Source organism: Chaetodon trifascialis, chromosome 13 (assembly GCF_039877785.1).
Source record: "Chaetodon trifascialis isolate fChaTrf1 chromosome 13, fChaTrf1.hap1, whole genome shotgun sequence".
Classification (NCBI taxonomy): domain Eukaryota; kingdom Metazoa; phylum Chordata; class Actinopteri; order Chaetodontiformes; family Chaetodontidae; genus Chaetodon; species Chaetodon trifascialis.
In genome coordinates this window covers 2,825,036-2,841,026 of record NC_092068.1, presented here as the reverse complement: position 1 = coordinate 2,841,026, position 15,991 = coordinate 2,825,036, and the positions used below count along the sequence as shown (strand labels likewise).

The 15,991-nt window shown below is 40.8% G+C and overlaps 1 protein-coding gene across 1 annotated transcript; it reads right to left on the bottom strand.

Annotated features, from left to right (window-relative positions):
• Positions 1–1,366: 1,366 nt before the first annotated feature.
• LOC139341154 (ras-related protein ORAB-1-like) lies at positions 1,367–14,413 on the bottom strand. The gene is made up of 6 exons (XM_070977526.1): positions 13,984–14,413; positions 8,991–9,063; positions 8,445–8,540; positions 6,497–6,592; positions 4,798–4,929; positions 1,367–2,679 (listed from the first exon to the last, which is right to left on the bottom strand). The coding sequence occupies exons 1-6, from the start codon at positions 13,995–13,997 to the stop codon at positions 2,479–2,481; spliced, it is 612 nt and encodes a 203-aa protein (XP_070833627.1). The 5' UTR covers positions 13,998–14,413; the 3' UTR covers positions 1,367–2,478.
• Positions 14,414–15,991: the final 1,578 nt, after the last annotated feature.

Sequence of the window (15,991 nt, the reverse complement as noted above, 5' to 3'; positions counted from 1 at the left end):
TTTTCGTTCATGGTTGACTGAATAAATCCAGGCTGTGATAATGTGAAACTAACAGGCATTGGTGGAGGAAGTATTCAGATCCATTTAAAGTTCAAATTAAAACAGTAACTCAGTAACATGCAGTAACTCAACATAAAAAATATAAATATCTCCTGTATTTGAACTGAACTTGCATGCATTAATAGATTTTTTCTGGCCACTGGGAGGAGGCAGTCCATGTGTGTAGTGGTGCAGTGGTCCAGAACTCTTTCCATCCCTGCTCTTGTGTAGTTTATGTCTTAGGTTGGAAGTTTGTACATGTACTGTAATGTAAAGTACATTAAATTCAAGTTCATTAGCAGAATGTGCTGTGTAAAAACAAATTGCCTTGCTTGTACATTTAACAGAAGTGTATTACTAATAGTTGCTGGAATACCCCTTTAATCACATCCCCTACTAATCCAGCTATACCTCTCATGTCTCCTCTGGATCTCCTCATGGTGATCAGTTGGTTCGCAGTTCTTTTCAGCTGGAGCTTCACACTGAACTGATTGTGCTGTTGCAGTTTCAGCTTAATGCCAACAGAGGTCCCTAAAGATCATGGATGGAATCTTCACTATGATGAACTATACTCCCATCACATATTGTAAAACATAATGAAGAATTACTTGTAGTTATCACACGTTTATATACCCAGTACAGTGTAGATACTTGGTGAATCACTCCTCTCTATTCCCCATCCATTTTCACGTTCCCCTCATTTGTTTCTTCTCCTTGCCCTTTCAATATCAACTATCAGTCTTATCCCTTTCATTGTATTCGCAACACACACATGCTAATCCTATGAATCATACTGATGCCACAGATTTTGTTTAGCAGGAAGTATCTGCTCTTGGCAAACAAAAATTTCAGCATAAATTCAACTTCCCATTTAACCTTATGCACATTCTAAATGCAAGAATAACTGTTTAACACTGGGTGAACAGCTTGCATTAAAGCTTCCTGGAAAGTCTGATGAGATGGGGTCAGTGTGTTTCTCTTTGGTAACGTATTCCATGCAACATTTAGGAAGTCATGTTCTGGAGAAGTGCTAGCTCAGCAGCGTCCTGTCTCCTTACGCTGAGTGACACTCCAGCTCAGGCTATTCTTATGTAAACCGGCAGCTAGAACTTTGTGGGATTTCCTGTGAAATCAGCTGCCTTGTGTTCAGTGGAAAGTGAGCTACATTCTAGCAGTTCAGGATTGAGGTTAACTAGCTAACGACTGGCTTGTATGCCCACATGCACACATCTCTGTCCATTGTGTTATGACCTGGCCTTCATATATAGCTGTACAATGGAGCACTGTTCTAACATTCTCATCCATACAGCAAACACTGGCCCCAGAGTTCCTTTCAAACTGAATTCAGTTGCCTTTATTATGAAAAGAAGAGAACATTGTATTTTATATATGCAATTCTGTACTGAGATTACACAGCAATTTGCAAACAGACCCTATGTAACTGGCAGTAGATATGCCAAATGAATGAAGAATAAATAATTCCAACAGGTTTTCTACACATCTCACCAAAAATTGTAGACAGACCTTCCCGTTTCATACAGTCTGGTAGTACAATATTTATTTTCAGTTGAAGTGTTACATGTTGAGCAACAAACTTTGTCTTCAGCCACAAATTGAATGCAGAGATTAAGAGTCAAGACTATATCCTAAGAACATATTGAACACTACAGAACTGGCAAATCAGATTTAACATAATATATACATAATGTTTATGTACATACTGTTGCACTAGATTTTAGATGCTGGACTGTGAGACACTGCTGTGCAGAGGTTGGCAAGGGAAATAAAAAACACCTTCAAATGGGGACAGACATACAAATGCAGATACAAACAGCAAAATAATCACCGAAAAGAGAAACAGAAAAGGTCCATATAAACAGAAACCTTCATGAAAGGGATTCTTTTACCAACCCCACTGCAGGGATGCACAGAAACAGAAAGACAAATTCTTTCCATCTCTCTCTCTCACTCACACACACACACACACACACACACACACACACACACACACACACACACACACACACACACACACACACACACACACACACACACACACACACACACACACACACACACACACACACACACACACACACACACACACACACACCTCATCAACCTGCATTCAGAGGGAGTCTCTGAGAGGTCTGAGTTGGGGGAGATGGGAGTCAGGGCCAGGTTGAACGACAACCTGTCCTTAGAATTTGTCATCAATAATAGGACAGTATGACAAGAAGGATGCTTTATTTGTTTTTGGTAGTGCGGCTATATTATGTACAGTACAAATACAGGCAACTTCATCTTCTTCTCACAGACATGTTGTGAATCATGTCTTCCCTGTCCTGTCTGGTTGTGGTGGGGCTTTGCAGGGACACAGTGGAGTTTCAGGGGGATGAGTTAAGAGGGTGGGGTGTCAAAGTGGAAGTGGTTTCTCTCTCAGCAGCATCCTCCTGATGAAGGCTTGACAGTAGTGCCAGGGGTCAGCTTCACATTGGGCTTCTCTCCTCCTCCAGCTGTGGCCCCAGGGCCCATCCTCTTCTTGATTTCAGCAGCCATGGTCATGAAAGCCTGCTCCACATTGGTGGCGTTCTTGGCACTGGTTTCCAAAAAGGGGATGCCGAGAGAGTCTGCAAACTCCTGAACACAACATAGAACAGGATTTTAGGAATCTTATTTTCACTGATGCTCTTAACTTTTTATTTTCCATTAGTGCAAAGCAAAGTAACACGGAAACACTGCATGACACTAACAGGAACAACATGGGTGTGGGCTGGTAAATAATTTGTCTTGTCAGTTGCAGGGGCCACTTTGGCTTCAGTCGACACAATGAAGAACAAAAGCTAGCATAATGTAAACACAGCAGGATAAAAGTGAAGCAGCATTCAGATAAGTGGGGTAGCACAGTCTCATTGGACAAATTCAGTGTGGAGTGTGTGGCAAGTGTGCAGGTGAGCAGGACAGAGGGGCAATGTATCTGCAGTCAGGCCTGGCAGGTGTGCTGGGTGGAGGCAGGAGCTAAGTGTGGTGATGTGAAAGTTATAAGACTGAAGTTAGCCATAATTTCACCCTGAAGCTGTAAAGGAGTCAGTCTCTCCTGTGCTTCCTGACCACAGTCTGGAGGCTGGAGCAGGAGGTTTCAGATGCAGCAGCAGTTTGTTACACAGGTGTTTGTTAAAATAATGTCATTCCATACTTTGAAACATGCCAGTGATTGAGTGAAATAGCAGATGCCATGAATGTTTTTCAGATCCATTTCTAATATTATTTGGATGACAAAACATGTGAAAGAGCATATTAAGGGTTGAAGCCTCAAAGGGGCAGACCAGCAGCACTGTATCAGAGATTGTACTTATTGCACTTGTTGACTCAATGAAAGTAATTTGGCTTTGTATTACTGGCTCTATTTCTCGGCTATAATTAACACATTAAATAACACTTTGCAAACACAAACATAGCACACACACATAACTGACTCTTTCATTGTCAAAACAATGCTGAATAAATTCATTTTGCAGCCCCACACACAGCATTTGAGCTGAACAGAACAGTATGTGAATGTGAGGATGTGAACAGCTCTCCCCCTCTTTTACTTCACTTCTGAAAATTTTTCTGAAGAGATTCTGCAATACTGCCTAAAGAAGACCCGGAATGGATTGACAAAACAACACAACATTCTTGCCTTGAACAGGCTGAGAAAAAGGGGCTGCTGCCTCTCTGCCACCAGACATCACCCAGCACAGGAAACAAGGGGAAAATTCTAAACAAAAAGTGTTAAAAGCATGAAAAAGGCTGAATCCCATTTCACCCCTTGGCCCTCCCCCTTGGCCCTACCCCTCCGTTTTGCGCGTTCACGTGGAGGGGTAGGGGTGTCCCAATTCCCATTATGACGGAGGGGTAGGGGGAAGTGGTAGGGCTATGTACCCCTCCAAATGGAGATTTTTCCGAGGCACACTCCAAACGGAGGGGTACGACAGATTTCGATTTACGAAGTATTTTCTCCATGAATAAAGTTTTAAAATGTACGAAAACCACTTTATTGTCTATTTTAACGTTGTTTCAATGTGTAGTGGTCATTTTCCTCGTAAAAAATCCTCCGAAAAAAATCGATAGTAGTCGAGGCTTCAGTTACGTGGTTACCGTTGCCAGGCTGAATGCCACTAGCGGTGCTCTGTGGGCAGCCCTGATGATAATAAGTGATAACGTTATCAATAATAACTTCGGGCAACCTCGCTGCTGGTATTCGGTTACATTGACAGCGTTATGGGATACAACATGCAGGAATGTCATACACAAATCGAATGTGACGGTAGCATTAGCCTGTAACTCCATTGAAGTTGTGTATGAATTGCGACAATCCGTGCTAACATGTCATATGGATGTTGTAACCCAAGTAACGTTAACATCACTGGTTTATATGAGATCAGAGATCATGAGATCACAGTTATCCATGTGTCCCAATAGCCCACGCAACAGACCACAGCGGCAGACGGCATGATTCCCCGAGATCTCCGGCAAACGCTTGTCGCATCTGCCTACGTAAGAGGCAGCGGCGACTACTGATGACGTACGCGGTTGTCGAAGGGGTGTCCCAATTTGGAGGGGTTGACTTTCGGCCCTACCCCTTGGCACTCCGTTTCAAGGGGCAAGGGACAAGGGGTAGGGCTAAGGGGTAGGGGTAGAAAAGAGAAATGGGATTCACCCAAAGTTTGCATGCAATAGCTTGTGTGTGTGGGATTAAATACCCCGGTGCCTTACCTTTGCTGTTGTGTAATCCACCACCTTCTTTGTCGTCAGGTCACACTTGTTCCCAACCAGAAGCTTGTTGACATTTTCACTAGCATAGCGATCAATCTCCTGTAGCCACTGTTTGACGTTGTTGAAGGACTCCTGGTACAGGAAAGAGAGAAACGTTGGTACCGATCTAAATCTGCTAAAGGACATCAGAAGCTTCCACAGAGACAATCTAGGATCCCGGACACACTGGGTACCTCTACCTGTGCAGGCAGCAACAGCGCTGAACTGCTGCGGCTCACATGTGCATGTGTCCACACAGACAGTGTTACCTACTGCCAGCCTTCAATAATGGCAATCAATGATAATGATGATGAGATTTTAGTTTACCTTCATACAGAGAGAGACCACACCAGACCATGTTTGTGACATATTCTACAAATATAGAGACTGAAACTGCAGTGAAAGGCTGGTTTGATGTTGATATGACGATCAGCAGATCATTTTCACCGTCCATTTCTGCTTAGAACCACGCACGTCACATAGAAATAAACAGGTGACACGTCTAGTGTCTACATGATGCATCACTGCAGCCCGACATGAGCCGCGCTGCTCATGTGGACTGTGTGGCTGCTCTAACCTGTTAACATGGGTGCTGAAATGAAAAGCAAGGGGTTCTGTGATGCACATGCACGGCTCAGGCAGGCAGCGTGTCCCAGGGATGACACATTTCAATGCAACATGGATGCGTTAATTAAAACCAGTCAGCACTGGTGCCTGGCACCTTGTGAGGCATTGCATGAACAGAAAAGGACACAAGAGAGCAAATCAGAAAGCACTGCAGAATGACTGATCGACATTTGGCCACTACACTGATACTACAGATCCTGTTTTTAATGTAGCTTATTTTTGCTGGTTAGCCTGATGAATTTTCTATTAACATGTACAGTGGCTAATTTGGCTCATAGCATCTATTGTAGACCCACACGCTGGAGCAAGGTTGGCATTTTAATACTGACAGTCAAGAGAAACTGTGAATATTAAGCATCATTTCAAGCCAATGAAATAACCAGAGAAGTAGCATGAATGTGGGAAAGTGTTTCTTCATGCAGCTTTTCGTGTCTTTGTCTCACACAGCCAGACCAGTGGAGTGGAATATTTCTTATTTTCGTGCTAGCATGATATATTACATCACGGTAAAAACACAGAACAAAAATACTGTGATATCATTTTAGGTCAGAACACACACCCCTAATTTCTAGTGCAGCAACAACAAACCTTGACAGCACACAGTGTTTCAACTTTTCATATCTGGCTCTCAAATGTTTGTGTAAAACTACCATGTTGATCACACAGCGAGGCATCCCTTGAGGAACAGGAAGAACGACTTACTTCACTCATCAGGGAACAAGGTGAACACTAGCTTCTTTCTAAAATGGAAAGAACTTGCTTGGTTTTTACAGGCACCCAGTTTTGACTGAAAGCAACCAGCTGACTCCACTTCTCTTGGAGTTGTTAAAAAAAATTTAATAGCGCCATCTTATAGGGACACTCCAGCAAAATGAAGAATGGCTTATTTTTGTCAATTTCAGCTCATTAGAACGTGGACAATTAGATTTTGTCTCATGATTGTGGTACAAAGTTTAACCATTAATTAAAGATTAACATGATGAAAATGATGACGAGTTCTAACAGGTGTGACATAGTGTCATGTTATACATACCTGATCTGTGACATCATAGACCACAATGATACCATGAGCACCCCTGTAGTAGCTGGATGTGATTGTTCGAAACCTCTCCTGACCTGCTGTATCCCACTGTCAAGGAAAGAAGAGTAAGTTTAGGACTTCCTAATAGATTTTCTTTTTCCTGTGAGTCAAAAAGTCTCCAGGGACATTGAAATTCTCCACCAAGCCATGATAACAACTTAATGCAGCATTTATAGTTCATCTAATCTATCACCTCTTTACATGGTTATTCCTATTTATTTCTAAGAAGAAATGGCTGTTGATGATTCTATTCTATTCCTGTAAACAAACAACGAATGGATCCTACTAACAAGTACTGTTTGTTAGCTTCACTGTTGTCCAAAAACTAATACACATAAAACAGAATGTGATCATTTGCTAATCATTTTGGACATATACTCAATTGAAAACAGTACAAAGACAATATATTTCACGTTTTATTCAATTAACTTCACAGATTTTTGGAAATATATGCTTATTCTGAACATGATGCAGCAACATTAACATGTTGGGAGAGGAGCAACAAAGACTGGAAAAGTTGTGGAATGCTGGTAAACAGGTTCATTGGTAACAGGTGATAGTATCATGATTGGGTATGAAAGGGGCATCCTGACTGAAAGACAAGTGAGGTTCAATACTCTGAGAACACATGATTTTATAAAGGATATGACTACATGTAAGCACAGTTTATATGCTCATGATGGCACTCTTTTTCTTCTTCTTTCCATTTTACACAGCATCCCAACTTTTTGGGAATTGGGGTCGCAAATATAGTTGCTTTCATCAACGAAAATTATGACTAGGCGACGTCACAGCATTAGTTCCCACTCGCTGCGTTATTTAGAAGATGCAGCTGCAGTAGGTTAGCGTTAACAACAGACAGCTGATGCAGAGAACGAGACCGATGGCCGGCCAGCCGGCTTTGCTTGGTAAATAAGTATGTTGTAAACTCAAATCAGAGTGTCTTCGTTTCTGGAATGGATGTATTCTTGAGTCTATAAGGTAACAATATAATAATAAGACCACCTTGTTTGAACTGTGAAATGGGTTTGACTAAAAGAAAATTTTGGTTTCGTCTATAATACTAGACACTATATTGACTGGGTTAAATAGAAATGCATTACTAAAAAGAGACTAAAATACAATTTTCATTGACTAAAACTAGATTAAAATGTCATCAGTTTTCGTCGACTAAAACTAGACGAAAATAGTCACGGATAATTCTGACTAAAATAAGACTAAAATGCTCAGACGTTTAGTCGACTGAAACTTGACTAGACTAAAAAGAGTATGAACGTGACTAAAACTAATAAAAACTAAAATGACAGCTTGACACAAAGACGAGACTAAGACTAAAATTAAAACAGGCCGCCAAAAACACCACTAGTCACAAAAGCTCCTCAATGAGCCACTGTGTTTAGCTTTAGTCAACAAAAAAGGTCAAACCAGTTCAGCTGTTAGACACTAAGATATCATATGGTGCTCATGTGTGCACAGTGAGCAGTCAGGGCCAGTCATTCACATTGAGGCAGTCACAAAACCTCATATGAAGAAGAGGAGAGCCTGAGCTGTTAAGTAAAAAGAAAACTACAGTGTCCAGCTGTTTTAAGAAATTACTTTTTTTTAAATGAAAATTAATATCTATGAGCTGTTTTTAAGTTTATATCTTCAGTGGGAACCAGGGGACTGAGAAAGGATAGTATTGAAAGACAGACACCTATTCATTGATCGCATTCAGGGACTTCTTGATGAGAAAATGTGTAATAATGGCAAGCTTATCTCTGAACTTTTCCAGTTTTGCAGATGTCAGAAGAAAGAAAAAAAAAAACAGTTCTCTATCTGTCTGAGTGAGCTAAGTTCACTAGAGGAAACTGATCTGAAAGCACATTGCAAAGTGAAAGTGAAGCATTAGGTTACTTACAATCTGAAGTTTAATGGTCTTTCCATCTAGTTCTATGGTTCGTATTTTGAAGTCCACACCAATCGTGCTAATGTAACTTTCTGTGTATGTGTCATCCTGCAGAGAGAAATTACATGAAATTAGATGGCTCACATCCTGTTCACTTATTGCTTCACTATATACAAATGTGTGTGTTTATGTATGTATATAAATATACAGACACATTACACACATACATACATACATATACACATATATACACACACACACATACACGTCTCAAAAAGTTACACATAAAAAAAATTATGTGTATACACACACACACACACACACACACACACACACACACACACACACACACACACACACACACACACACACACACACCTTTAAGAAAACCAGTTTAGACAGCTAAGACAGTATATTGTTGTTCAACTGGAGACAGCTTTCAACAGTGTATGAAATTGCTGCATAGCAAAACTTAAAACACTGTAAGACTGAATTCTGCTCAGGGGGAAAATAGAGTTAATATAACAATAAAATATGAGCTATTATCAGGAAACTCACTGCAAATCGGAGAAGAAGGCAAGACTTTCCAACACCAGAGTCACCAATCAGGAGCAGCTTGAATAAATAGTCACTGTGAGAGAAGGGTTAAAAAAAGCAGACAAAGAAAACCTTTAGTTACAGGATATTGAGAAATTGTTAACTAATAACTACATAAATGGCTGCCAAAGCAATCGCCTGAGAACACAGAAGTCCGATTTCAGATCTCACACTGCTTATTCAAAGCAGTGATGGGCCTTTCCCTTCAACATAGTCTTTGATTTAACGTTAGCTTCAGTCAGGCAAATATGCTCATCAGCATTACTGTCACTCTCATTTGGCAAAGTGGCTGAAAAGTCAACACAAAAGGAAATATTCAGCACAATGAACCCTGCTAAGCAGAGACACATTTTCAGAAGGAAGTGCAGGAAGCAAGATAATCATGTGTCTGAACATATGAAGCCAGTTGAAGGGACCAGAGGAAAACTGAATAAAGTACTCTATTTTTGAGCGTTTTTGATGTTGTACTTCTACTACTCCACTTCTGAGTTTAGAATTGATGAAATGATTCATGTTTATTGAGCGGATATAACAGCTCAATAGTTCATACCACCAAGTAGAAACTTCACCAGGATTTTAGAGTTAGAGATGTCAGTAGTGAACACCACACTTATATACAGCATTTATTTAGTTCAGCCAGCTGTAAAGAACTACTGTAGTTAATGCTGCTATCAATACTAGGATTTTGACATCCTGTTTAAATGTTCCACAACAAAGCAGGTGGGTAAGGCCTGCGTCAAACTACATGATTTTAACCCGATTTACCGGCGTTGTGGCCAATCATGAACGATAATCGGTCATCTGTACTCCTGTGCTGTCGTGCCATGATCAAGCAGGGTCATACATGTAGTCTGGCCCATCACCTGACCAAGACACAGCACAAGTTTGTGGCAGTGTGATCATTAAATCTGACACGGTGACAAGTGTGACAACGACAAAAAAATCGTGTAGTCTGAACCAGGCCTAAGGGAGATCATGTCTAACCCTATCCACTATATATGATGAGATGTGTGTCATCGTTTTTAACACATGGCATCAAAAAAATATGAACTGCACTACTTACGGTTGGTTTTAGAGATGGTAACAATTTTTTTTAGCACCGTTTCATATTTGGAAAACACCTATCACATTACCATTTCCATACACTGATCATGTGTGTGCCAGTGGAAACAGGAAGCAGAGTGTCTACTCGGTGGTTGGTTGCTTAGTTGCAAAATACTGCAAATGATTATTACTTTTATTTATTCTTTGCTTATGTTACAGGTAGCAGGGCTGATGCAGAGGCAACAGATACAATTTTTTTCCAGACAACAGGACAAAAATGATGAGGCAAGGAAACGTGACTGCTCTTCACAGAATCCTCCCACATAATGCTATCATTATTAAAACATTGTCAACAGTATTGTTCCATCATTGTATGTTTAATGTTCTTTGACACCTTTTTAAATATAGACAGTATAACACCAACTTTATTAACGCACAAACTCAAATACTACGCAATATCATAACAAAGTCTGAGTTCACATTTGCCAATGACGCTAATAGCCTACGTGCACATGCAATCTTTTTGCTGGGCTATTCTTTAAACTGCATTTGATTTGTATTTGCTTTCCAGCAGAATCATCTTTTCTTTTTAATGTATTATTACTATACTTCACATTACATTTTTGTCTAGCTGTGCAGATAAATGCAAGCAGTTTTCTAGAGTCTTTCACTGAGGCGGATCAGGGCCAATCAGGACATTCAAAGGTTTTCTCACCATTCCTCAGGAGCCACAGCACCATTAACCACATTATCCCAACAGGCACAGGCTCTTCCTAGCCACATCCCAAACCAGTGCTCCGCGTAGGGCTAATGACACCACCGAGCCACAGCTCAGTAACACCTGTAATTCCTTATCTATGGTGAATTAGCCAATGATAGTCAAGGTTGATGTCTTTGTTTTTTCTGGAAATGGGTCACACTATAGGGACGTGACAAATTAGAGAAGGACACGTCGTGATGATAAGACCCTATCAGGAAGCGAACGTGGATGTTTGCGTCATTGCTTCCAAAAGTCTCTGTTTCCTTACCAAGTGACCAAAACAAAATCCCAGTAGTCAGTCTACACCAGGGTCTGCAGTGTTTCAAAAAGTCTCATTTTTGGCATTTCTAAAATGCCAGAGTAGTGAGGATGCTCGGCATAAACACGGCAAAAGGTTTGAGTTTTAAAATGAAAGCATATTACACCCAGGACACACTGTCTTCCTGAGCAGTGTGTGTGCATCAAGGAACTCGTGCTTTTCATCTCAGCGCCCATGTTAACAAGTTAGAGCAGCCACATGTGAGCAGTGTGGCTCATTCGTAGTGACAACAGTACATCATTCTAAAGACTCGCCATTCTTTTCTTGTGACGTACATGGTTCTCAGCAAATATAGACAGTGAAAATGATCTGTTGATAGTCAGTTAGACACTGACATCATACCAGCAACATTACACCTTTCACTACAGCTTCAATGTCTATATGTCTATAATGTGTTTTTCTTAACTCAACTTGATCTGTATCCGTTTCAGCGGTTATATAAATTAAATCTATAATGAAATAGGACATTCAATTATTGATGGCCATTATCGAAAGCTAACTCAATGTAGACAGATTTGGCTGCAGCAGCAAAACTGTGGACACTACACACATGGTGTTTGCACTGCACTTCAGCCAGGTAACCCATGGTGTTTGCGGCGTTAGTGTGGATGTAGCATGAGGTGATCCCAATGACCCATATTAAAACTACCAAGCAACAAGGCGAGTCCAGACTGCCTGCAGCAAACATAAGCCTCAACTACATCCTGCACCACTACAATCACACCCATGTAAAATTAAGCAATATAATGATAATCCCTCACTTCCCCAAAACACACATACGCACACACTCTAACACAGGTACACAAACTTTAAACAAACTGCTTTGCCTGTCTAACATTTAGTTTGTTCAAGACCTGCTATTGTTCAAACTTATTCTGTTTATTCATTTTCCTACTGATCCTCTGCAGTGCCACATTCCTCAAAGCCTAAGAAGAAACCTAAGCAGAGATCCAGTGCCCTTGCAAAATAACTTACAACTCTCTTTCAGTTTCAAGGACTTCTGCAGCACGTTATTATTTCCAGGAAAAAGAAACTTCATACCATATCTATTTCAGACATAGCCTAATGATGAAGTATGTCTGATATTGGTAATAACCCAAAATAACAAAGTATTGTAGTAAAAGTAGCAACTGGCACCTGGCAGTGAACCTACTAATACTGCATCATCAGCATCGGTAGGGGGGAAAGCAGTAATGTCCGATTTAATTCTCACACATAAGATTGGCGGTATAAGTATTATCCTGCCTCCCAGGACCATCTCAGTTCCTCTACTTTTCATTGTAATAAATTCCTGTCATTCCCACTTTATTAGGCCTGTGACTGTGGACAATGGCCATCCCTGTGCGAGACTGAGCGCACTGCTTAACAGAACTCTGACAATACCAAGTTAACCATAAACAAGTTTGCAACCTTACTCAATGCAACACGCTTCTCTGACCTCTAACCTGCAAATTCCAATTACCATCACTCTCCTACTTCTGCTCTATTGACTGTTGTATCCATTACAACAGAAAAATCCAACATATGCAGTTGGGAAGAGTTAAGCCGTGCAATTTAGAAAATTCCTACAGGCCTACAATTGCTTATTTGTCATTTCAACTATAAGTGTGGTATTCAGCATATTGAATTATACTCTAAACCATAACATGGGGCAAAGATGCCTCCTCCACAGTTTGACACTGACTCTCATTGAGTAAGCTCTTGGACCTTGCGTAAGAGTATCTAGCCTATACCAAAGAGGTGAATCATTAACACAAGATTAAGCAGCCTACTGAGAGGGAGTGAGGATCAGGTGTCACAATTCAAAATTATGATAAGATTAAAAAAGGCCAGACATTTTTTTTTAGGTTAAAAAGCAGTACCGTTTAACATCTTGTCAAACAAGAAAAACCTACAGTCCTACAGTCCATCCAGGTAAATATTTATGAATTGAAAAGCAAATACAGGGAGAAAGCTGAAGTGACTGATTGCTCAACGCTGCTGTGGTGAAATCGATGACTTGTCCTGTGGCATGTGACCTACACATGACTGACAGGCTGTGGAGGGGCTGCCTCAGCACGACGAGAACATTTGACTGAAAACTGAGTCATGCCCGACACCAGGTTCAGCGGAAAACCTATCGGACGCAAACAACTGATGGCTGCTGCTCTGATATCTGTTTACTAATGGTAGGTCGGAAATAAGTAGCCTGTCATACTGACACATACTGACTTAAGTATGAACATCGGCAACACGCTGAGAGATGCCCTTCAAAAAATAGAACTCAAGAACGCCTCCTGTCATATTCACCAATAATTATGACTTAAAGACATATTTTATGAATTCAATTAGCTATTTCTAACTGATATCGTTGACAATAGCGTATTTTAACAAAATAAAGACAACTGTTGAGGACAAAGAAAGGATCGCGTTACAGTTACAAGGCAAAATCCAACAAGGAACCTTTGTCCTGTATTTAATGTTACATCTCAGCGTGAAATGTAGCGAACCGAAACCAGTGTGTACAGCTGCTGCTGCTGCTGCTGCTGACCCATCAGCTCGCTCATAATGTAAATAACGATATCAGGAACACGTTGTTGTGTGTCAGAAATATCAATTGACTGATAAGTCTTTAGCACCAACATCCACAGATATCCCTGGAAAATGTTCACAATATCTTAGGCAGGCACAGGTGGACATTAAGGCTAATGTTAGTTGCTGTTAGCCGCTAACAGCTCAACTGCTAATATTAAGTTGTTTGCCAACGCTTACGTTAACTTACTTGTTAGCACATGGCTAACCTTAGCTAGCTGGTCAAAATGTAACATAACGTTCTGAGGTATGATACTCACTATTCGGGATTCATTGTTGACTCGTTGTACTGTGTATCCCCTTTCGTCAAACGTCTCCTTTTCCCTGTCAGCAGGTAAGTAGCGTTGTTTGGTTGTGAAAACGGGAGCGGTGGCTAGCTTACACTGCTCCCAAAACCACGGCCGGCTAATTGTTTCTCTGTAAAAATCCAAAATGGCTGCAACTTCAACCAGGAAACAGCTAACATTAGCCAGCTGGTTAGCCAAGTCAGGAATAACACACAAATACGTGGCTTGGCTTTACAGATGCCTTCTCTTGTGAGACAGTCTGTTCACTCGTTCTACAATTGTAAGCCTAAAGCGAATAAACCGGAGATATGACTAAATGTCGACCTAGTCGCCTCCTTTATCTCTCGATTGCTGAGTGTGTGTAGTTGCTGCAACAGCCAACTGTCAAGCCCGGCGAGAGATTACGTCATTTAGTGAAACGTGGCACAGAGGAGTCGGCTCGTACCCCGTGGCAAACTACACACAATACACAACTTCCTTTATCATAAACCTGAATGACGTGTATATTGAACAGTTGTTTTACGCTCAATAGGCTTTCACTAAACAGACATAATTGTTATTCCTGGCCCCAAACACATCAGCCTGCAGGATACATAGGTTACTTTGGGTCATCACCCAGTTCCACTGTGCACTTTGGTGTACAAGTCTCCCAATAATCCAGACACTTCTTTCCCGATTTTATGAGCCTGTCATGTCTTCACTGTTTTAGGAGTTGGTGTGAACAGGAAGACTGGTAGGTTTGTAGTCCCCCACTGTATCATCCTGTTTTATCCTCTGATTAGTCAGATATTCAGCCGAATGAAGAACAATTTCATTTTTTCATTTTTGGTGTACACAAAAATGAAAGTAGCTGTGTTTTACTCTTTTCATGAAAACCAAAAACAAGTCCTACTCATATTTTGTTGCACATGTTGTCTGTTGTGCGCATGCGTAGTCTGGTCTGCAGCGTGCACTTGCCTCGAGAAGGCGCACAGATTCAAAGGAAACAAATGTTAGGCATTTTAAAACCTTTTGGCAAAAAATTAAGACGAACTGTGAACAATTTGAAAGAAAATGCTGGAAAAATACTGTTAATCAGAGATGATTACCTGGTCCATCAGTGATGACGGACGGAATGTAAACGTAGTGAACGGTGCACATAAACAGAGTTCCAGACAGTGTTCAAGGTTTCCTGCATTAAACCTGCATGAAATCACTTTTCCTCCTCAGTGATATGATTTCAAGCACAGGAGTTTAGACAGTGACCCTGTGATGCACGATGAATAGTAAGAGACAACAACAACAACAACAACAACAACAACAACAACAACAACAACAACATTTTAAACAATTTTCCCTCGGGGATTAATAAAGGATTTTTTTGATTTTGATTCTGATTCTTGTTCCCGTAATTGACTCTTTGATTTGGTTTGCTCGCCTCATACAGCGACATCTAGTGGCCATGGTCATCTAAGCAGCTTCATTAATAATTTAATAGCTGCATGGCATATACACACCGATCAGCCATGACAGTAGTATAGAATGTGTTCTCCTCATGCCATCATGGCAGCTCTGACTCGTTGCATCTGCATGAGAATCAAATGACAGGGTCGTCTGAAAACAGTGGTTGCATAGGAAAGGTTCGCATTTGTCATTAACACTAAATCTCCTCAGAAATCATTTTTGCTGTGCGCGCTCCTGTGAGGCGCGTGCAGTGGTCACTTTTAGCGCATGTGCAATGCGAAGAGGAGCCAGAAATCCACATTACTGTGAAAATGTCAGACAGTAATTAGACTTGTTTCTTCTTGGGGTATGGTTTTTCTATTCTATTTGATTATCCACTATAACATGAAAACACACAGTTGTTTTCGTTTTCGACGTCCATAGAAACGAAATTCAGACCCCAGCCAATGAAGTAATACACATAGTAGTAGTGTAGTAGTAGTAGTAGTAGTAGAGTTCTTGTGAGTATGTGGAGCAGGATGGTGTATGTGTGACTGAG